The 22,203-nt window shown below is 37.6% G+C and overlaps 3 protein-coding genes and 1 pseudogene across 3 annotated transcripts; 1 reads left to right on the top strand and 3 right to left on the bottom strand.

The window, feature by feature from the left end:
- Nucleotides 1–560: 560 nt before the first annotated feature.
- On the bottom strand, nucleotides 561–1,924 carry LOC109099434 (pyridoxal phosphate phosphatase PHOSPHO2-like). The gene is made up of 2 exons (XM_019112944.2): nucleotides 1,783–1,924; nucleotides 561–1,663 (listed from the first exon to the last, which is right to left on the bottom strand). The coding sequence occupies exons 1-2, from the start codon at nucleotides 1,843–1,845 to the stop codon at nucleotides 926–928; spliced, it is 801 nt and encodes a 266-aa protein (XP_018968489.1). The 5' UTR covers nucleotides 1,846–1,924; the 3' UTR covers nucleotides 561–925.
- Nucleotides 1,925–5,047: 3,123 nt separating this feature from the next.
- Nucleotides 5,048–11,466, bottom strand: LOC109048502 (peptidyl-prolyl cis-trans isomerase G-like). The gene is made up of 13 exons (XM_042725359.1): nucleotides 11,319–11,466; nucleotides 10,468–10,532; nucleotides 10,303–10,377; nucleotides 10,091–10,198; nucleotides 9,974–10,018; nucleotides 9,343–9,430; nucleotides 9,048–9,077; nucleotides 8,818–8,957; nucleotides 8,142–8,313; nucleotides 7,607–7,810; nucleotides 7,407–7,488; nucleotides 6,650–6,801; nucleotides 5,048–6,437 (listed from the first exon to the last, which is right to left on the bottom strand). Exons 2-13 carry the CDS (start codon nucleotides 10,526–10,528, stop codon nucleotides 5,489–5,491), a joined length of 2,106 nt encoding a protein of 701 aa, XP_042581293.1. The 5' UTR covers nucleotides 10,529–10,532; nucleotides 11,319–11,466; the 3' UTR covers nucleotides 5,048–5,488.
- On the top strand, nucleotides 11,182–15,688 carry LOC109048503 (annotated as a pseudogene).
- Nucleotides 15,689–16,029: 341 nt separating this feature from the next.
- On the bottom strand, nucleotides 16,030–20,515 carry LOC109048280 (kelch-like protein 41b). The gene is made up of 6 exons (XM_042725357.1): nucleotides 19,298–20,515; nucleotides 18,466–18,623; nucleotides 18,256–18,363; nucleotides 17,418–17,603; nucleotides 16,710–16,856; nucleotides 16,030–16,564 (listed from the first exon to the last, which is right to left on the bottom strand). Exons 1-6 carry the CDS (start codon nucleotides 20,399–20,401, stop codon nucleotides 16,453–16,455), a joined length of 1,815 nt encoding a protein of 604 aa, XP_042581291.1. The 5' UTR covers nucleotides 20,402–20,515; the 3' UTR covers nucleotides 16,030–16,452.
- Between the last annotated feature and the right edge of the window lie 1,688 nt (nucleotides 20,516–22,203).

Here is a 22,203-nt window from a genome sequence, read left to right as displayed (position 1 = left end):
CACCTTGACAATAACTGTGGAACACATTACAACTATTTATTTTTACAGACACATATACTTATTATCTAACACACATAATTAGTGTACAATTAAATTATTATTTTTTTGCACATAATATACCTGTACATACATAACTGACTCGTAATATATCTGCCATACAATTGTCAATTTGTATATTGTCATTCCTTACCTACTGATTTGTATTTTTTTGTATTTTTTTTTTATCTTTTTATTGTGTGTTTTTTGTTTCTGTCATTCTGTTGCACTGCGGAGCTTCTGCTTCTGTCACGAAAACAAATTCCTCGTATGTGTAAACATACCTGGCAATAAAGCTCATTCTGATTCTGATTCTGAAACAAATATGGTACTAACATGCAGATAGGGTTTCTAATAATTATATTAATAATATGGTTGGTTTTATATCTTTTGCATTGAAATATTAAACTATTTTAGCAGTACCGAACTGCAGTGTTAAAGATTAGGGTCACCGTCATGCTGCTTTACTTCTTATGGCATGACAATAATGGCATTAATTTTAGAATAAATACTTTGCCAGCATGTTAAAACATTTACATTTGATCATTTTAATGTTCTGCAGCAAACCTCAGTGGATTAAATAACAAGCACCTCAAACAGTGAGCTTATATTATTATTTAAAACCTCAAAAAGATTAAAATCAGTGTCAGCTGTCTAACAATTATATGTAAAACTGTTCAAAACATGACATTTTAAAATGTGCAATGAAAACAAAACATAAACTTGTTTCTGACAGATATTACACCACGCCCAAATTAGTTGATCAAGTAGATTAAGGGGGAAATGAGCTATCATAAGATGCCCATTCATGCACACGATGCATTTAGTGCAGAATAAACATGTGATATTCTATTAGTTCAGTTGTCACAATATTGCATATAATACTATATCACTCAATCAGAGCTGTTAATTCCCTGAGGATTTCATTGCCACTAGCCCAAGGCATGATTTTTGCATGCAGTGCTTCTGAATCCTCCGAAATGGCTTTGCACAACAGTTTCTCAAGGGTGAATCCTTTCCTAGGCATTGCAATATCTCCTTCTTTCAACTCTCGAACGGGGCAAAAGTCATTTCCTCCATCTCCTATATAGCAAATCCTCTCATAATGCACATCAGCCTGGGCCTGCTTCTCTCTGAAGTCATGCAGCACCCTCCTCTTGCACAGGTTTACGGGACATTGCTGACAGTCGTGCGCGTGAAAGCAGCGCACGTTCACGTAGCCGCGCGCATCGATGCTGGCAGGGTTGGTGAAGACGTCATCTATGGCAGACTTCAGCCCAGATGCATGCAAAACCCAGTCTATGAAGACACTGTTGGAATCGGAGATGATGATGCAGTCGATGTCTTTCTTGTTCTCGGATATGAAGGTCAGGAGCTCGATCATGCCGTCGGTGAACGGGATGCTCTCCATGACCGCGCGCATGTGCCCCGGCTGGACGGACTGGTCTCCGATGTAGGTCAAGACTCGAGCCATGTACTCGGTCCAGCGGCCTCTCTCGTATGACTTCTTCAGCCAGTCCGGTAACGTCTGCTCGGGAGTGGAGCGGATCACCCATGTGTCGCTGTTGTCATCCACTATAGTGTAATCGAAGTCGAACACTACTAAGGTCTTCATTCTGCGCTGGAACTGACACAAAAACACACTCTTGACACAATGAGCGACACAAAAGATGTTCAGCATTCAACATACCAGTCTCGGAAAGTCAAATAACGAGATGCATGTAAGCAAATCGAATATATACTGACCTGGAGCGGCAGCCTGAGTGAATTAATTATTCGAGACCGACACTTGCCTGCAACACAAAACATGATTAGTCACTGCCGGTGCCCCGCAAGCGACGGCTCGTCTCTGATTGGCTGCCGCGCACGTCACTCAAACGTCTTGGTAGGCTCTGATTGGTCGCTAGAATCGTTCGTTCTCGCTTTCTGTTTCAAAGTGAATCAGTGTATTCTGAATGAGAACGGAATAGTCTTAAAATATAGATACTGTAAGTAAATATTTTAGAGTAGTAGAGTCATAAAGGCATGAAATAACGCACAAATCTGCGTCAGCACAATTTATGACTGAAACACTAATTTCAAGCTTGAATATGGTAAGAATAATAATAATCACGTGGTACCATAATCAGTACATTAAGACATTTGTTTTGTCAGTACCGCCGCTCCCTATGCGCAGAGTACGCAGTCTGCGTGGGGCACCAACTCCCAGGGGGGCACCATCCCTGTTCGCTGCTGAATGCAAATGATCATAACTGATGGATGGAAATCTATGCCAGTGAAAATACATCAGCAATCCGCCGCAGAGAAAAGAAAAAAAATGAAAGAAAGAAAGAAAAGATGAAAAAAAGAAAGAAAAGATGAAAACGAAGCCCGTGCATAACTTTCAGGCACATTCATAATCCTGTGAAACTTTTTTGTTTTGGCTGTTGACGTTAATAGCGTGTTTTAATGTCGGAAATAATTTCACCATCACCAACGCATCTAATATTCTCTCTGAGTTTCCATGTTCCTTTACGAAAATTAGGCATGGTTTTAACACGAATAACACTAAAACTTATCATTCTTTTAGCTTTGGTAACTGCAAATTAACCATGGTTTTGTTACTTCAAATAATAATTTACTAAAAAGTTTTAAGATATATATATATATTTTTTTTTTTTGTGGTTATAAAAACAGACCTAAGCCAACAATAGCCTTTAAAATGACTTAAAATGCATTATATAAAAACAGTGAGGCAATAATGATTGGTTAATAAGGCTGTTAAAATACATAATGTAGGCTAATAAAAAATAAACAATTTATGTACATTAGACGTTATTACAAATCCCTGCAAAGGGAGCCAAAGGCCTGGTTATTGCTGCTGTTACACTTACAGGACAATCAAATCCTTGTTGGCCAAACATTTAATTCAAATATTCACTTAATCTTTCATTTTTGGCCAGCTTTTTGCTATATGATGACGTCGACATGTTTCTGTTGAAGAAATTATAGAGGCTATCACAACCCTTACAAAAACAAACCATGGTTTTATCATAGTAAACCTACTTAATTTTCTTTTGTATGATTTCTGAATGCTTGAGACTATAAAATCAATTAGACAACTGTATTAATAAAGACATAGCCATAGGTAACTGTCTAGAGCTACAATTGTAATTTGTAAATAATACAATTTATTTATTTACTTACTTTTATATTTAATTATAGTTAAATTTTGACCCCTATCCTCCTGAAAAACAGAAATAAAAAGCTATGTCGATTTGTATTTTTGATGTCATTACATTGTTTAGAGAAAAAAAAAGGTAAAATAAATTTTTTTGAAAAAAAAATTGTTATGCTATGTCCTCTGTAGAGAAGACCAGAACTGAGTTTTTCTAAAAATAAAATGACAAGAATAGACATAAAAAGGCAAAAACAATGTTTTTTTTTTTTTTTTAATCAATCAAATAAAATCCTTCATAATTCACCCAATAGGCTAGCAGCGGCTGCGTTTCGTATAACGTTTTAAAATATATATAAAAAAATGATTTGATATACCATTTTGCTTTATACACACAGTGTTCAAAAAGTCCATAAACTGGGTTTTCCATTAAGCACAATGTTATCTATAACACTGTATCTTATTTGCACATTAAAGTTCTTGTTGGAACATCATGTTGAAAAAAGAAGTGTATAATGGGACTAGTAATTGGCCAGATTTTCATAATAATATCTAATATTTCATAAGAATATTGCTAGTATAATTTTTTTCCCTATGCAATTCTTTTGTCTCCCAAAATGCATAATACAGTAAACATGCTTTTAGTCCTGGTGTCCTCTACAGTCGACGTGTAAAATGATGTCCTGTTTCATAACAGGAAGTCATATTTATTTGACCCCATAAACATTTCCTGATATGTTGATTTATGACAAACAATTTTGAAAGTTCAGATTTTAAATTATAATTACAAACTATTATCATATTTCTATAAGGATGTACAGTCAGGTACAGGTAAAAACCAAGGAGAGGGGGTTCATGGTGAAACACCATCATTTGGTATTTCTGGAAAGCCCTAAATGTGCTTGTGCAGGACATCCAGACTGAAAAATTTGGCATGTACAGTCTCAGAGAAATTCGCTAAAATAATGTCCACAACAGAGGCAAAAACTCCATAGCTTGATCTCAGGAGGATATTAGTAGAGATTTCTTTTGGGGGTGGGGGGGATTTTTTTTTTTAAAGCTTAGGGCACCCATTTGGCTAGCAGCGGCTGCGTTTCGTATAACGTTTTCTGATTTTTTTTTTTAAATATGGTAATGAGGCTTTATCTAATTAAATATGCGCTAATTTCCAGAAGACAAATCTGAACATTGGATAAAGTGTGGTTTCCTTTTGTTGACATATTAAAGGTTTGTACTGAGAGGATTTTAAAGATCTCTTTCTATCACTCTATGAATATACATACTGTCAACAGCAAGAAAATAAATACAATGACATATGAACAAACCCCTCTGTAAAAACCTTCAGTAGACAGAAATAAAACTGTAAAATTCAGTGCATGTAAGTTCTGAAGTGGCGATTTCTGACTCAGTGCAGGGGAAAAACTCAGTCTGAGAAATGTTTTTAAGATATATTAAATGTGTATTTTGGATGTTTTCCTTCCAATAATCTGAAAGAAAAGTTATGGAAGCAAAATGGCTCAATCTCACAAATGACTAATGCATAAAAACAGTTTTGCCTTAAGTATAAACATTTAGAAGATTTAAGATTATGAAAAGAATAAAAATAGGTAAAACATAAATGCCAATATTAATAAAGTTTTATTTTATAACTTTAATTTTAGTTCTACCATTGTGCATTAATATTATAGATACAAAACAAAAATCAATTTCAGATTTTTATATCAACTAAATACAGATAAATGAAAGAAAAAAAAAGAATGAAAGAAAAAACAAAACCTCTACCAATAAATTCTGCATCCTTATTGTGCTTTAAGAAATTTAGGAAGAGACTTCAATAAACAGGACCACTGAGAGTGAAGTTCACAGGTTCAGTATCAATTTTTATTTGTCAAATTCAACAGAACCTAACATTGTCATCTCCTTACAAACATAAAGCCCTTACAAAACTCCACTGTATGCAAACACGTCCCCAACAAACCCATTTTAAAAAACACAGCTCAGATTGGACAGAAAAACAATTAAGCAACCATTTTCACTAAACGTTTATGTCAAGATATGGGCAAGAAAATGAAAACAAATGTCAAGATAAAAGCAAGACAAAAATAACTGATTCAACTGAAACAAATTAGGACACTGCGATCCGTATCAGTCATTAAAAAAATATTCCAGGCATTCAGGAGAGGGGCACGTCTGTTTCACACAATGACTAAAATATGTCTCTTTGTATCCAACGTTGTACAGCGAGTCACTGATGGGGAAAATGAAAACAAAAAATGGAGTTGTACATGCAGCCTCTCAGTCGCTGTCACTGGAAGAGGAGTCCTTTTTCTTCACATCTTTGTTTGGACTTTTAGATTTGTCCTTCGCTCTCTCTTTAGATTTCGGACTCTCGCTCCTTTTTCTTTTCTTCTGTTTATCAGCATCGCTCTCTGAATCGCTGCTTCCGCTGTCACTCTTTTCTCTCCTCTTCCTGCTGCTCTGCCGATCATCTCGCTCTCGGCTTCTCGGTCTCTGGGAGGATCGTTCTTTGGAGCTCCTGTCTCGTCCTCTGCTCTTTGACTCCTCTGCACTCTTCCTCTTGTTTCTGTCTTCTGCGTCTCTCCCGCGGTCTCGTCTGTCTCGCTCTCTGCTTCTCGACCGGCGAGATGACCTTCGGTCTCGACTGCTGCTGTGGCGTCTGTCACGGCCTCTGTCGCGTGATTGGCCACGCTTGTCGCGTCCTCTGGACCTGGACCTCCGTGATGCATCACGACCCTTTTCTCTGCTTCTAGATCGGTCACGTCGCTGCTCTCCATTCTTCTTCTTTTCCACCTCTTTTGACTTTTCCTTATCATTCCCTTCTGAATGCGGTTTGCTCCGTTCTTTGCTTCTGTCCTTTTCCTCGCCCTCCTTGTCACGCTCTTTGGCATCGTTCTCTTTCCTGTCTTTGCTGCTTGAGCGTCCGCGTTTGTCGTCCGCTTTACTGTGCTTTTCCTTTTCTCTCTTCTTTTCATTGCTCTTGCTCCGGCTGCGAGCTTTTTTCTTTTCCGCATCTGCATCGGTCTTTTTCCGTGCATCCCTATCTCTGCTTTTGGAGCGATGTTTGTCCCTCTTCCGATCTCTTCCTCTGGAGGGACTGCGTGATTTGTCCCGCTTTGCATCTCTCTTTTCTCGTTCAGAGTTCTTTTTTGCTGCTTCTTGTCCTGCAGCTTTGTTCTCGCTGGCTGGATCAGTGGCTTCGGTCTTGTCCTCTGACATATCTCCTCTGAAAAAAACAAAACAAAACAAAAAAACATGAAAGATTTATTTTTAAGTAATATATTTTTATTTAAATTATATAATATAGATAACTCTTGAGTGCAAGTAATGTTTTGGAATAGCACAAGGGCAAGAAAACAATTTTACTTTTGAGTGAACAAATTTCATTTCATGAATCCTGGATGCAATAATTGTGCGCACTGTAAAAACTGGACATACTTGTCCCCTTTGATCCATCGATCCTGGGTGGCGGCTGTGTTGGCTTTAGCTTTCTGTGTCCTTTGCATTTCCTGCCTCCAGTGTGGAGGCGTCTCACTGCGGCGAAACCGATCCCATGACCGTGAGCGAGATCTAGATGGTGTCCGGTAGCGCTACAGAAATAAAAATAAATAATAATAATAATAATAATAATAAAAATAAGCTTTCATTTTATTCACTAAAATCAAATAGAAGATATATGTAAAACAAAACATTGATCATTCAAAAGTTTGGGATCAGTTTTTTTTTTTTTTTTAATCCAGCAAGGATGTGTGAAATTGACCAGAAGTAACAGTAAAGACTAAATTCTAAATTTAAATTCTATTTTTAAACTAATGCTATTCTTTTGAACTTCATGGTGCATCACACTTACCAAAAAAAAATTATACAAAAAAACCATTCCCAATCACAAAAATTTAATAAACATCAAACAATTACAAAAAAATTAATTCCAAAGAACAACAATACAATACACACTGGAGTAATGATGTTGAAAATACAGCTGTGATCACAGGAATATTTACATTTAATAAAATATTTTAAATTGTTAAAATTTCACAATATTACGGTTTTAACTGCATTTTTGATCAAATAAATGCAGCCTTGCTAAGCATAAGAGATGTCTTTTTGAAATCTTACCGAGCCCAAACGTTTTGAGTGAATTCACATTTAACTCTCACGATCTGCCTTTCAAAGCAAATCATATTTATTCTCTCACCCTCGGTCCTCTTCCTTTAATTCTGCGCCCTGACCTGGTCATCACCAGTCTCGTGCGGTTTGGCCGAGTGTTCACCATGGGTCTGGAATATAATTTACAAGTTACGAACTGGAGAGCAAAATAAGCATTTCATCCATGTCTGTACAACAAATGATCCTCCACAACATTACTGAATGAAGTATCAACAGATCACATTCTACCTGTCCCTTTCCCTCTCTCTCTCCCTGTCTCTCTCTCTTTGTCTGTCTTTCCCGGAGTCCTCCTTTTGCTTTTCTTTCCCCTGCTCCTCTTCTTTGGCCTTCTGGGGGCTTCGCCTCATTAGGAAGCGGTTTTCAGGAACAGCCGGGACTTCCTCCGGGCGGATGGTCGACACGGGTTGGGGATCAGCCTCTTCCTCATCAGACCTACAGAAAAAGACATGTTGAAATTCTTACTCTTCTGAAGAATGACTACATTAAAAATTACTTTCGGCAAGAATGAACATGTTTTGTACAAAAAAAATAAAAATAATTATTGGTTGGCAAAATTATTTCAGATATTGTTATTTGTTCTAAATAAATTTTAATTGTATACATTTAAAGACTGCTTAATATGTCCGTGATAAACTTGGTACTGTGTTGAGCTTTTAGTAATGATGTGCTCAAAACATGGAAAGTAAATACTTCAAATTTTGAAGCACATTATATTAGCGTTGTTGTAGGGTGAAAGACTCCCATCATAATATGGCAACTGCACCCTTTCTTGTCTTTCTTCTTGTGTTTCTGTTCTTTCTTTTTCTTGTGTTCCTTCTTATGTTTCTTCCGTTGTTTCTTCTCCTTCTCTGATTCCTCTGACCCCGAGGAGCTGTCTGAAGAAGAGTCGTCGTCACTCTCGCTGGATGACTGATGCTTCTTCTTTTCTTTCTTTTCTGGAGGACAGAAGTTGAAGCAATACTTTAGAACACATTATCACAATTTGACTGTAAAAAATGCGTCAGTAGAACTAAATTTAAGTGTGATCTTTTTGCACCGCCAATCGTAATTTATTATTAATAAAAGTTTACAGGAACATTCTGCATAAATGATTAAAATCCAGTCTATTCTCAAGATAGTCGTGAATAACACAAGTTATCATAGTGACTATTAAATACTGACATCCATAACACTGGACAGTTTTATCACAATTGATGTGCATTGATTGTACTCACTTTTTAAATAAGTTCTTTTGTCAAATCTTAATTAACTGACTGTAGAAGTCAACATAAAATGAATGAGATGGAAGAACCATGACTAGATCTAAAATTTTAATGCTTTATGCCTTCATTTGATTGCCAATTTTTTTTATATAATAAATTTGCATCAAATATAAAAAAAATGCATGTGTATATATATTTCTAGCCTTAAACATGAGAAAAGAAAATCTGCAATATCACCTTTAGATTTTGGAACAAGTTCCCCACAGTTGAGCACTTTGACCTCAGCGTAGGGTCGGCTGTTGGCATCCGTCTTCTGACTCTCGATCATCTGGATCACCTCCTGGCCGGAGATCACCTGACCAAACACCACATGAAGTCTGTGGAAAAAAGCAACAAAACCTGTTAAACACTGCATAAGATATTTTACTTTATCAAAAACTGATAAACATGTTGTGCTGCACACTTACCCGTCCAAGTGAGGAGTTGGCTTTGTAGTTCTATGGTCAGGGACACAAAACAGTGAGGCAGAATGTAAATATAAATCTAACAAACACAAAAACAGTGATTAATGCACACCATAAATCGATCGGAGACATTATCATTTGCAGTTCATATCTAGTTCAAGACCAAACCAATGCACTGAGGAGGACATATACATCTATTCTACATCGAGGCTGCAAAAAAGAAAACGATAGTCACAGATCATCGTCCATTTTCAAAGAGGGCGGTGCAGTCCATTAGAAGCAGGTGTGCTGGACTCACATAAAGAACTGTGAGCCGTTGGTGTCTTTCCCTCTGTTTGCCATCGACAGCAGGAACTCCTTGGTATGTTTCATTGAGAAGCTCTCATCTGGACAAAGAAAATGTCAGAATATTGAAATCACTGTTGTTATTGATAACTAAAACTACTAAAAAGTGCTGGAATACACCTAAAATAAAATATAAATATTTACACTGAAAAAGATTAAATTAGAAATGTTGCTATAGAACTAAACTGAAGTTGAAGTTCTAAAATGACCAAAACAAAAATGAAAGCTAAATAGAAATACAAATCTAGAAAGTAATAAAAGTAAATAAAAACGTAAAGCAAAAACAAATTAAACAGAAATACAAGCTAAGTGAAAACTTTAATTAATGCAATGAATACGTATAAATAATACTAAAATAACACTGACCGAAACGTAGAAACTCTTTCATGTTGACCCTTAAAATCATACTAGATATAAGTGTTTTAATTTAGTCTGATTTATGAACCTGGTCAATCAAGTCAATAAAGAATCATCTCAAGAAAATGACTTGAAAAATCTGACATTACTCTGGAACTTAAAAAAAAAAAAAATGCAATCTTTTATTAATTTGCACATGCTTATAAAGTGGAAAAAAGCCCACTCACCTTCAAAGAAACCTCCATATATAGATTCACCACCTCTACCATTTCCTGTTAAGGCAAACATTTCTGTCAAATATCATCACACATATGATATACGTGATTTAAAAAAGACAGTGGTACCTTCACTGAAGTCTCCTCCTTGTATCATAAAGTCCTTCACTATCCTGTGGAACAGACTTCCTTTGTAGTGCAAGGGTTTCTGGGTAGTCTTACCAATTCCTTTCTCACCTGGGGACAGAAATGGAAAAAATCAACAAAGCAATGCATAAACACAGACCTGGAAGAGACAGTAATTGTACTGCATCTCTCTCTCTATATGTATATATAAATACCCGTGCACAGGCAGCGGAAGTTTTCACATGTCTTGGGACACGCCTCCGAGAAAAGCTCGATGACCACTCGTCCCGCTGAGGAAGGAAAACCATTATATTATACAGGGAAATACGTCCCACATTTTCAAGAAGGATAATGTATCGCATTCAGGTACTGAATCTCACCTGGCACATTACTGATGCCAATGTCAAAGAAGCAGCGAGGACGCTGCGCCTTCACCCCCATCACACTGCAGGCACAGAACACAACAAACACTATTACAGCAACACATCTGTGCTCACAGACTCAACACACCATCAAAACCTAGCGTAACAACACTATTACACACACTAACAGACTATAACTGGGACATATTATCAATAGTTCACCAAACAGAGTATTTGTAGTATTTCATATTGCTTATGCAGCAAGTCCTCTTCCTTCATGTCAACAGTTTTTATTTTAGCATGCTCTAATTAAGCGTCACTGTCACAGTAGGCACTTTCCCTATCAGCAGAACAACATTAACATGTCTCGTCTATTCGACTTGTTTTTGTGTTACCTTTGAGATTATAAATAACTTTAGGGTAAAACGACATTAGAGTGTTTATTTTTCGCGATGCTGGATGTGTTCTCTAGGTCTCACTGCACTCAGCTTTGAGCTAAAACACGTGAAAACACCAACATTTACATTTATGTATTTAGCAGACGCTTTTATCCAAAGCGACTTACAGTGCATTCAGGCTACACATTTTTTTTACCTAACGGCAGCACACCTTGTGTATCCCAATTTGTTTAAACTGTATATTTATTTAATTTGAGCTTTAGAAACCCAGGCAATTAGTTAGATTTGCTCATGCCCGCAATGAAAGCTCAACGTTTTGCCTTTTAATGACTGAATGACTAAAGGTTAGCATGCTAACGTGCTACATGTGTCCATTACTGAGTATTTTAAGATTTCATCTCGTTCTTTCCTTTGTATAACTCATACTGAAAGGTTGTTTTTTATATATATTTGACAGGAAGTATAACTTACATGTTTGATCCAAGTTAAACAAATGCTACCAAAATGAAGAGAACATCAACAACATTGACTTTCGGTCTCGTGTCCTCAGCGCGCAGGTCTGGAAAGATGGCGCCGTGAAGATCAGCGGTGCATTCTGGGTAAAAACATCAGCCGCCTGAACTAGAGACTACGGAAGCTTAAAACGGACAACAATCAAATAGGATTTGGGTTTTGGGTTTCGTTTCATTTGAGTGTCATTATATGTAAACACTGTATGTCCAATTCTCAGTCTTTGAATCTTTCTTTATATTTCCATATATTTTCTTCTCCTTTCCAACACTCTCCTGAATCTGGAATAGACGTCTTCCTTTAGACCCACTATTCCACAAGTGTTGCCATTTCTTACTTCTGATGAAATCAGTCTTTTGAATTCAGCTTTACTTAACACTAACTTAATTTCTATTTGTGGATGATTTATTGCTTTCTTTGCTAGCAGGTCTGCTTCCTCATTTCCATTCACACCCACATGTGCAGGCACCCAGAGGAATCTTACCTCAGTCCTTAACTGCCTTATTCTAAACAAACTTTGTAACACTTTACCACTTAGTAGACTAGTGATCGCAGCCATTGAGTCAGTACATATCACAGTTCTTTCTGGCTAAACTTCTTCAGTCCACTGTAACGCTAGGATGACAGCTAATAATTCAGTAGTAAAAACTGACACATGATCTGATCATCTTTTTGCCATTTTTATTTTGAAAGTAGGAGTATATACTGCTGCTGCTGCTCTTCCAGACTCTGGCTCCTTAGACCCATCTGTAAATACCTGTAACACAGAATAATACTCTTGAATTATATATTGTTGAACTACTACTTCAGTTGTCAAGTTCATCTCCATATTTATTTTATTTTTTTTATTACTTTGTGAATTTGTAAATCTATTAGTATCATAGGGAACAACCAAGGGGGAACTGCTGGAATAGCAACAGGAGGAGCAATATCATGGTCTTTCATCTCCAAGCTGTTTACCTCCTTCCTCACTACCCAACCAAAGCTTGTTATTTCTTTGTATTCTTATTCCCAACAATCTTTCAGAACAAGTCTAACTGGATGGTTTTCTAGATGTCCCTTTACACCATACCAGTACCTTAATCTCAACTGAAACCTACGCTGTTCTAGAGGCAATTCTCCCATTTCAACTTGTAACAAAGCCACTGGAGAAGATCTAAATGCACCACAGCAAATCCGTAAAGCTTGATTTTGTATTACTTCTATCTTTTTAAGTAAGGTTTTGTTTGCAGAACTGTTAACTTGTTAACATTAACTTCTAGCTGACAACCATACATTTTGACATTCAAGCTTGGATTATTTTTCTTTTTACGAAAAAAGCATATTACTTGTGTTTTTGCCACAGAAAACCCAACCATTCGCCCAATTCTCTACCTCATTCACTGCTTTTTGCATTTTTATTTTCTACAAATAAAAACATTGCGCCCCCTTTTCCATAGTGCTCCATCATCCGCATACAATGATCTTCCTATTCCAGTATCAACGTTATGAAAGATGTCATTTATCATTAAATTAAAAAGAATTGGACTGACAACACCCCCCTGTAGTACCACCATCAACAAGTAAAAAAAAACAAAAAAAAAGCACCAACTACTACTACAATAATTCTTCCAAACAAACAAACAACAAAATCTAGTATTAAATTCTCAAGCTTTCCAATTTTTAAAAGCCCCTCTTTCCACGACATATCGTAAGCTTTTTCCGCATCAAAAAAGACTCCCACAAGCACCTCTTTATTAATTTGAGCTTTTGGAATTTTAGCTTCCAAACACAAGATTGAATCCATCGTATTTCTCCCTTTTCGAAATCCACTTTGATATGCTGAAAAAAAAAGGCTCTACTTCTAATAACATAAGTCAACCTGTTCATAACCATCCATTCCATAAGTTTGCATAAATTTGATGTCAGTATCAAGCATAAACATACTGATTTTTTTTTTCCCGGGTGACTTGATTAAAAAATCTCACCACTCACATACTAGCATGCCAAAAATTATATTTAGAGAAATTTTGAAGCACAAGGAAGCAACTGTTACTAAACTAAAATAGCTTTTAAAAAAATCCAATAATTGGTGTTTATTAGGAACCACACAAAACATATATTAAACCATATTTTTAAAGATTAATAATTATTCATATTTATAAATTTTTTTTGGTGTAAGAATACACTGATGATGAAGCTCTCATTCCCAACATCACATCAGTCATCATCAGACTAATCCTTGCTGTTGGGCTCAAATCCACAAACACAAGATTTGTCAAGTAAGTCACGTGAGATAAGCACAACTTTCATCATTTAGATGTAATATGAAGAATCATCAGTCTGTCACTAGTGTTTTAGTCATTTGATCTCTTTGCTGTTTGGTTTTGCAGTACTCGGCCTGAACCATCACGTGGATCTTCACAAACAGTGTGTAGAAAAGTGTTTGCATTGGTCTTAATGTTTAATAACAGTATTTGGAAATGTTCTTTATTGAATATTCAATTCGTATGGTTATTTTTGTACTCTATCATCATCGAATGGCTTCTCCAGTATATTACAGATTACCACAGTTACTAAGTTTTATAATGTTACACTGTTTTTGATCAAACTGTCAGGACAAGCCATTTGCTTGTTGCGAGTCGAAGGTAAGCCCACATCCACTGAACGGTTTTAAATAATATTTTTGTTCTATATGCACGACTGTATAATTTTATCTTACATTTTCTGTATTTATAACCACATTTGCTGTGTGATTACTGGAACATTACACAATAAGGCTGTGCATCTTCTTTCTGATTGGGTTTCCGTAGACGAGCGTCTCGTTCATGTCTCATCTATGTCTCTGTGTGTCTTGTTCATGTCTCTGGTCTCCAAACTCTATGTGACTGACCTAACTATTGTCCTAAATAAGCCTTGTGTCTCAGAGGTAAAACTCCTCTTGTGTTCATGTTTATTTCAGTGGCAGGTTGGTGATTCTTCACCAGTTTCGCTGGATCTGCTTCTGAAGGTATTGAAAACAATGAGAAATACACTCTGCTGCACTGTAATGAACTTCAGTGTTTGCATATGAAGTGTCGTAATGAAAACAATAAGTGCTGAATATCATACATCATGTACTCTGAAGCCACAACGACACACAAGCAGCTTCTTCCAGGAGGTTTGTCTGTCTCAGTGCTAAACATTAAAATATGCAAATGCCTGTGAAACTGAGAATCTGGCCGAAGCAAATGCATCAGAGGAGGACAAACTCAAATTGTGATGTACCAGTAAAGGTCTGAGCTATTATTCCAGCAGGTGAGTGTTCAGATATTGACGGTGACTGAATCTGTGAAATATGAGAGGTGCTCAAGGTTCTGACATTCATCAGTGATGCGCTGAAGCTGCTTCCCCCAAACTACATCTGCTTCCGCTGCAGGATTCCTGGACATCACATTAAAAACTGGCCGAGCAATGGGGTAACTGGGCTTTGAGAGATCACAGCTGCTGTGAACTTGAGCTCTTTCCCCCGTCAGTCTGTCAGAGTTTGAATTACATTCATGAATTCACAGGACAAAGGTTTTGTTCCTCATAAACACATACGGAAATGCACAGGGATTCCTCGTAGTTTCCTGGTGGAGGTGGATGATCCTGACAGAAAGGGAGTCATGATGGACAGCAGTGGGATATACGTCATCCCTGTTATGGATGCGTGAGTTTACTGTACTTGGCCTTGCTGCAGGTTCTAGTGTTTGTTAAAGTTTCTGTTTGAATCATGTTATGTTTGATCTGTTTAGCGATGCCTATGTGATTGAGAAGAAAGAGAAGCCACCCTTCTCAACCCAGAATGAGCCTTCATCCTCATCCTCATCTGATCCGGTTCCTGCCGCGCTGCTGTGTCTGATCTGTAAAGATCTGCTGACTGATGCTGTGATGATTCCCTGCTGCAGGAGCAGCTCCTGTGATGATCAAACAAACATCAGTCAGAAGCAAACAGGCTGTTTCTGACAATCTTTTGGTGTCAGGTATCAGAAAGTGTCTGCTGGAGTCTGACGGACACCTTTGTCCAACCTGCAGACAGTCAGATGTTTCTCCTGACAGTTTGACTGCAAACACTGTTTTGCGTCAAGTAAGACCTTAAACCCTGTTTCTTCTTGTAGTTAATTTTCTGCATCTTCAGAACTATTTTATGATTCTTTCTCACACAGGAGGTGAATCATTTTAGGAATGGAACCACATCTTTGCACTCCTGCAGCTGTCGATCCCAGTCTCCCAACCAAGAATCAAAGAGGCGTCGGGATGTAAGAGGGAATCGTTCCCGCTCCAGATCTCCTCTAAACAGATATACAGACCAGATGAGACCACGCTACTGAGAGGCTTTCAGTCCTGCACTGGAGAAACCTTGTGAAGCATTGACTTCAAGCTCTCAAAGAAACACTAGCAGCAAAAAAAAGGTTGTGTTGTATCAACTATATTTTATATTTGCTAGAAATAAATATGAATTTATATACTGTATATATTTTAGTAATTTAATAAAGGTTCTAGAAAAAATATCAAATAGTAATATAGAAAGAAGTGTTACAATTGGGATGCATGGAGAAACTGATAGGTAAACTTGAAAATTAAAAATTAAAAATACAAAGATGTTGCAGTTAAAATAATGTAACTAACCAGTCAGAGAAATCTATTTGCTTAAAACACACACACAAGCTGATATGGTTTAAAATGTTTATTTTACAAAATATGCACACACACAAAGTAACCTAGTATTTTTGAAGTAGAGAACTAGAGTTTTTATAATTATTATTATTATTATTACAGTATAATAACAATACAGAAATGCACTTGTTCTTGCTTACATGGTTCTGTCAAAGCATTAAATGAGAAATGGCTCGTGTTCACACACATACACACACATTTCACATTAACCTGTGTTTGTCTGAAATGTAAAAATAAAACACTTTAGGGAACCCAAAAGCTTTTTATTTGCACTTTTATGAAAACGGTTTAGTTCCCTTGGCTTCTCATTTTAGACTAGATATAATTGACCACAGACAGCTGTGTGCCGAGGTCAAAGGTCACATGGCCACAGGGGGTCACATAAAAAAAAAAAAAAAAAAAAAAAAAGGGGGTTGATTTAAAGTTTGGGCATCCTGGCAGCATTCAGACGCATACCAACGCAGGAAGATCCGGAAGCATAGCGCATCTCTCTCAGCATGCCACTCCATGTCTTTTTGTCTTCTTCATACCTGTGAAAGAAAACAGGTCAATACATAAAACTGACATTCAGTTCTATCCTGGATCTATTCCAGGGCACTTTCTTGGAACTTGACTAATTAATTGAAATATTTTTTCCTTTCTGAAACAGCTGGACACAGGATCGGAATGACTTACTGCCACACATCAGTGATCTCAGAAGGTCCGATGTTTTTGTCCTCCAGCTCTACAATAGCAAAGCCACCAATGGCAAAGAGGTTTCCTCCGGTGCTCACGAGATTCACAGAGCTGCGCTCCTGAGGGAACTCTGTGAATGTGTCCCACCTGAGAGCAAATAATATTAATGTTATACAAAATACATATTTCATTTCTACATGCAGAAGCAGTGAAGAGATGGATAAGCGCAGGAAGACGACATCTAGAATGGTACGTCTCTGTAGATACAATGTTATTGTTTCATATCACAAGCAAACCCGTAAATTGCATAGAATCTATGTTGTTTGTTAGTTGTTATTGTTAGCCAAGTTTAAAACTTTAAACAAAATTAATTAATTGAAATAAAGCTGAAATAAAATAAAATATTAAAGTATTAAATGAAAAACTTGAGAAAACTAAATTAGAGATGTTGCCTTGGCATCTAACTGAAATAAAATAAGTTACTAAAACTAAAAGTGAAATAAAAATAAATAAAAGCTAAAGCTAAAGATACTATAACTGAAATAAAAATAAATGGAAAATAAATAAAAATATTTAAAATAAAAATGAAAAAGCACATTAAAAGTTTTTAAAAATTAAACTAAAATAAAAAACAAATCTATAAAAATAAATGTCAGTTCAAAATATTTACTTTAATAATTTATAAATAGCACTGGTGAGAAATCATACTTGTTTGTTCCAAAATCGTAGGTTTCAGATAAAGCCGTGAGTCCGTCTTCATTCACTCCCCCAGTTACAATGATTTTTCCCTTATGAACTACGGCACCAAACATCGCTCTGGGTGTCTTCATAGCAGCCAGTTCTCGCCATTCTGACTGCTTGTGGTTGTACACGAACATTTTATTGAGAGCTTTGCTGTGTGAGAGAAAAGAGATTTATTTACTTTAAGATTTTTTTTGTAATCAAATAATTTACAGTGCACCAAATGTTGTCGACTTTGTTGTTGAATATGAAATAAAAACTGACTTAAAGTACATTCTTGGTGTTATTGTGAAACATCCATTGGTTCATGTTATTTTAAATAAAAATGTTGTTTTGTAATCTTTCTTTAAAATGTAGTGGCTTGTGCTTCACCTCAGTCTGACTTCCTGACTTAAAAGACATTCATTTTTTAACAAAAAAATATACAATGTATAATTGTGTACTTTTCTATTATGTATTTATATCAATATAAACTTAAGCCACTCGTTTCAAACATGCAGAGTGTAGGTGCTACACAGACAAGAACAGTGCACAGTTTGGCAAGTTTTCTTTACTTTTTACTAGTTCTTCTGATGTTTAGTAATAGCTGCCAATAAATGTCAATAAATGCTTAGGACTGAAGAGTACGTTTCATCAAGCTGTTTTATCTGAAAAGATTAATACACCATTGTTTCTCATTATAAGAGCCCTTCAAGTGTCACATTGTACAGAAGACTTTTGAGGAACTTTGATGGATCGCAGACAGCTGCAAACTACACCATATGTTCCTGAGCACCTCGGATCTCAGTTGCACACACTCACTTACTTGTCATCTGTCTTTCCTCCGATGCAGTACACCAGGTTGTTATGTGAGACAACTGAATGGCCGTGAATACGCAGAGGAAGTTTCTTGGTCTCGTGCCATTTCATCTTTCTGCAATGACATGAAATACTGTTGAAGTCACAGATCCGAGCCAGCAATCAAGTGTGAAGAGCAGAATCAGCAGTTGAACAGACAAAGCTTTTGAATTCATACTCAGTGTCATAACACATGACGGAGTCGAGGGACTCGTTGGTCTGCAGGTCTTTGCCAGCGATGGCGAACAGCAGGTTTTCACTTTCCCCCATACAGAACAGGCATCGAGGGCTGGGCATAGGAGGCATTGCCTTCCAGTCAGCAGCAATACTGTCCAGCTGGATATGATAGAATAGTTTTAAAATTACAAATAATTTCCTTAAAATCTGGTTTAAGAGAAGATATCATTAACTAATAATTAACTAATTTATTAATATAGATTATTTTTCATCTATAAACAAATTTATAATATTGTAGACTAATATTGTTTTCATATATTGTCAAATGTAACTACATTATCACCCATATTTTTACATAAAGCTAGATATATCTGCATACAAACTGTATTTTTGCATAAGGTACTTTATAAATGAAACTGCTAGATTATGGTGTCGCAAGGTTTGAACTATATTATCATCCAGCTCTAATCTGCTAAATTCGTAAGATATTATTAATAGTAACATCTCTATTTCTTTTAAAGCTGCTTTGAAACCATGTGTATTGAAAAAGCACTAAATAAATGAAACTGACTTGATATATATAGTTAATTCATATTTGTTTATAATGCATTCGTGTTAATTTGTACAACTTTGAAAACTTTGAAAAGTACCTTGGAAATTGATTGACGTTTGCTAATTAAATTTAATTCAGTTCAAAGACCCATCAAAAGACCATAGAGATCCCATGCTGGTCCTGGTCTAGCTAGTGGACCAGCATGATCCTCTTGGTGAAGACCATGGAGACTAGTGTGGTTACCATCACACCAGCACCTAGTTTTAAAGTTATTTTGTACCTGGTAGAAGTAGCACTGCAGAGGAGACTCTTTGCTGTCTTCATCGACAAACAGGCCACCGACGATAAAGAGCTGGTTCTTCTTGGTGCAGAGACTCACGTGGTTCTTCGGCACCTGGTCTGCCATCGCAGCCAGAAAACACTCATTCTCAGCCACGTCGTATGCCACAGCAGCCGTGTCATTGATCATGAGGATAAGGTCTCGTCCGTACATCCCAAGTCTACGATTATCGTTCAAGTAACCCGGCAGCAGCTCCACTTCCTCCTCTGCTCCAGCCTCTCCTTCCTTCTTCTCTTTGGGTTTCTTCTCGGGGAGTTTTCCACTGAAGGCTTCTTTGATGACTTGCAGTTTCTTCAAGAGTTCTGGATCTGCCTTGATGATGTCATCAGTCTCAACTTTCTCCCGGAAGTACCTCTCGGGAAGAAGGCGGAAGCGGATGCACTCGAACGCTTCGCCCAGACTCTTGGCGCGCTTGGCCTTGTCGTTGCGCACCCACTTCATCACCGACTCAAACACAACCTCCTCCTTCTCCACGTTAAGAGTGTCTCCACCAATCAGAGCCAAGAGCTCGTGAGGTGCCAGCTGAAGGAACTCGTCCTCAGCCGCCACGGTTTCGAATCGGTCAGCGATGAAATCGCGTGCCGCTATGGCGAGCCTGGGAACACCGAGGACCAGGCCGAGCCTGAAGACGGCGAGACAATTAAACAGAGACAGCTTCTTCTGAAGATAGTTCACACATACTGTAAACACTGAGGGAATCTGGAATCGGTTTGCCACTGCAAAGATCTCCTGAACATTGTCATCTGTCAAATCGATCTCAGCGGAATACAGATACTGGATGATCATATCCATGATATTTGGATCAACGTCATCCAGAATCACTTCCTTGCCGGTTTCCTTCTCCTTGCCATCTTCAGAGAAGAAGAGCTCTCTGAAGTAAGGACTACAGGCAGCCATGATCAGGCGGTGGCAGGGAAAGCAGCGGTCGCCGATTTTCAAAGTGCAGTCAACAAACTTGTTCTCATTCAGAAGTTCCTTCAGTCCATCCTGAAGCAAGGTGCTCTGGAACAGCCGTAGCTCCTCCTTTATGTCTTTAGGATCCATGCTGTTGCGTTTCAAGATGGGAATTGACAGATAAGAGAAGAAAAAGGGAAGAAGGTGGCTGCTAGTCTGCTCGCCACACCGGCCGGGCTTGAAAAGGACAGAGTACCGAAAAGATTCCCAGAGTGAAGGGGCTGTTATTTAATACTGCCGTTCTAAATATAACCCTCCTGCTCTTGTCCACCCCCACTGCCTCTGTCATCCCTCAATCCTAGTTGTGAAGAAAGGGATCCCAGTGTGATGGCCATTCTAGACAGCAGCTGTCACGAAGGGACAGGACACATAAAGCTCTGTGGAGACTTAGTGTCGGCAAGTTTTACCAAACCCAGACTATTCTTCTATACTTTGTCTGCAAGTTTTTATGCAAGTGTATTTGTGTTCAATTCCCCGCATAAATGAAGGGTTCACTAGCAGCGTTTGGAGACAGCTGCGACTACAACAGGTGATGAGCCATTTTCAGCTGTGAAATTCAAACTTTATTATTCATGCGTCAGATCCTGGGAGGAGCCGAAACTCTTAGTGTAACTGGTCATAGTGCACTCTCAAAAAATAGTGCAAAAGTTCCCTTTAGGGATACGGCAACTTCAAAGTCACATTCGAAGGGACATTTCTGTACCTATTTTACTAATAAAGGTTGAAGGTAGTACCTTGAGGTTACATATTACCACTCTAAGGTACTAATATGCACCTTTTAGGGGTAGATAAGGTACAAAGTTGACCTTTTAAAGCTACTACACCAGAAGTACCTCTAAAGGTACATTTTTTTGTGCATTCTGTGTGGAAAACACAACTAAAAAACAAAAACTTCAAATGTACAAATGATATCAAAGATTATTACTTCCTGGTTGAACAGTATTTGGGGTCATTATAAATACAATTCAGACTAATAATTTGAGTTTCATTAGTGCTATTCAAAAGAGTGTATTGACCATCATGAATATGCAGGATTTCATGTTTTCCCAACTCTAGCAAATGGTTCTAGAATGATATCAGGGCTCAGAGGAGAGCACCAGTCACACTAGACGCTAATACTACAGTTAAAGCAGGCAGAAAGGTGTTGGTGGAAAGAGATGTGCAATTTAAGTCAAAGCATAAGGGACAGATGTGTGATACTGTTAAAGAGGAAGCATGAGGAGATATTGATGATGAGCACGAGTGAAAAACATACCAGATTAATTGATAGAGGTTAGCTGAGGTTTATTCAGCATTTAGGTTTTTATTTTAGATGCTGTTTGCTCAGAAGTTTGGGGTTGATTAAATTGACAAAATTATTTAAAACAATACCTTTTACCTAAGTACATAACCAACACAAAACATTAAAAAAAAGGCCTTATTGTAAAACCTGACCTTTTACCTTAGTACATAAGTAATTGGTAACATTAACAAAAATGGCATGATGCAAGTCATGCACTTCCTGGACTGCCGTTGCGATAAATGGGAATGCTAATGGATTGCTTTCTCAGACATCACAATATTTTTTTCTTTTTTTTTTTTGTCATGACATTTGTCAAGTATGGTAACCCATACTCGAAATTGGTGCTCTGCATTTAACCCATCCAAGTGCACACACACAGCAGTGAGAAGTGAAACACACCATGAACACACACCCGGAGCATGGGCAGCTATATCCAGCGCCCGGGAGCAACTGGGGGTTCAGTGCCTTGCTCAAGGGCACTTCAGCCATGGGCATGAGGGTTGAAGAGAGCGCTGTCATTCACTCCCTCCCACACACAACCTGCAAGCACCGAGACTCGAACCTGCGACCTTCTGGTTACAAGTCCAAATCTCTAACCATTAGGCCACAG

The sequence above is a fragment of the Cyprinus carpio genome, chromosome B6 (genome assembly GCF_018340385.1).
Source record: "Cyprinus carpio isolate SPL01 chromosome B6, ASM1834038v1, whole genome shotgun sequence".
Classification (NCBI taxonomy): Eukaryota; Metazoa; Chordata; class Actinopteri; order Cypriniformes; family Cyprinidae; genus Cyprinus; species Cyprinus carpio.
Note: the sequence above shows the minus strand (reverse complement) of the source record. Positions and strands in the feature narration are given on the sequence as shown.

Excerpts from the sequence above, each read along its gene's own strand:
- LOC109048280 (XM_042725357.1), bottom strand. The coding sequence starts at position 20,401 with ATGGATCCTAAAGACATAAAGGAGGAGCTACGGCTGTTCCAGAGCACC. Across the intron at positions 17,604-18,255 it reads GGAGGAAAGACAGATGACAA|CAAAGCTCTCAATAAAATGT; the intron begins GTAAGTGAGTGT and ends TCTCTCACACAG. Across the intron at positions 16,857-17,417 it reads TACGATTTTGGAACAAACAA|GTGGGACACATTCACAGAGT; the intron begins GTATGATTTCTC and ends ATTTGCTCTCAG.
- LOC109099434 (XM_019112944.2), bottom strand. The coding sequence starts at position 1,845 with ATGTTTTGTGTTGCAGGCAAGTGTCGGTCTCGAATAATTAATTCACTC. Across the intron at positions 1,664-1,782 it reads CACTCAGGCTGCCGCTCCAG|TTCCAGCGCAGAATGAAGAC; the intron begins GTCAGTATATAT and ends TTTTTGTGTCAG.
- LOC109048502 (XM_042725359.1), bottom strand. The coding sequence starts at position 10,528 with ATGGGGGTGAAGGCGCAGCGTCCTCGCTGCTTCTTTGACATTGGCATC. Across the intron at positions 8,958-9,047 it reads CCAACTCCTCACTTGGACGG|ACTTCATGTGGTGTTTGGTC; the intron begins GTAAGTGTGCAG and ends TTTTTTCCACAG. Across the intron at positions 7,811-8,141 it reads AAGAAGAAAGACAAGAAAGG|GTCTGATGAGGAAGAGGCTG; the intron begins GTGCAGTTGCCA and ends CTTTTTCTGTAG.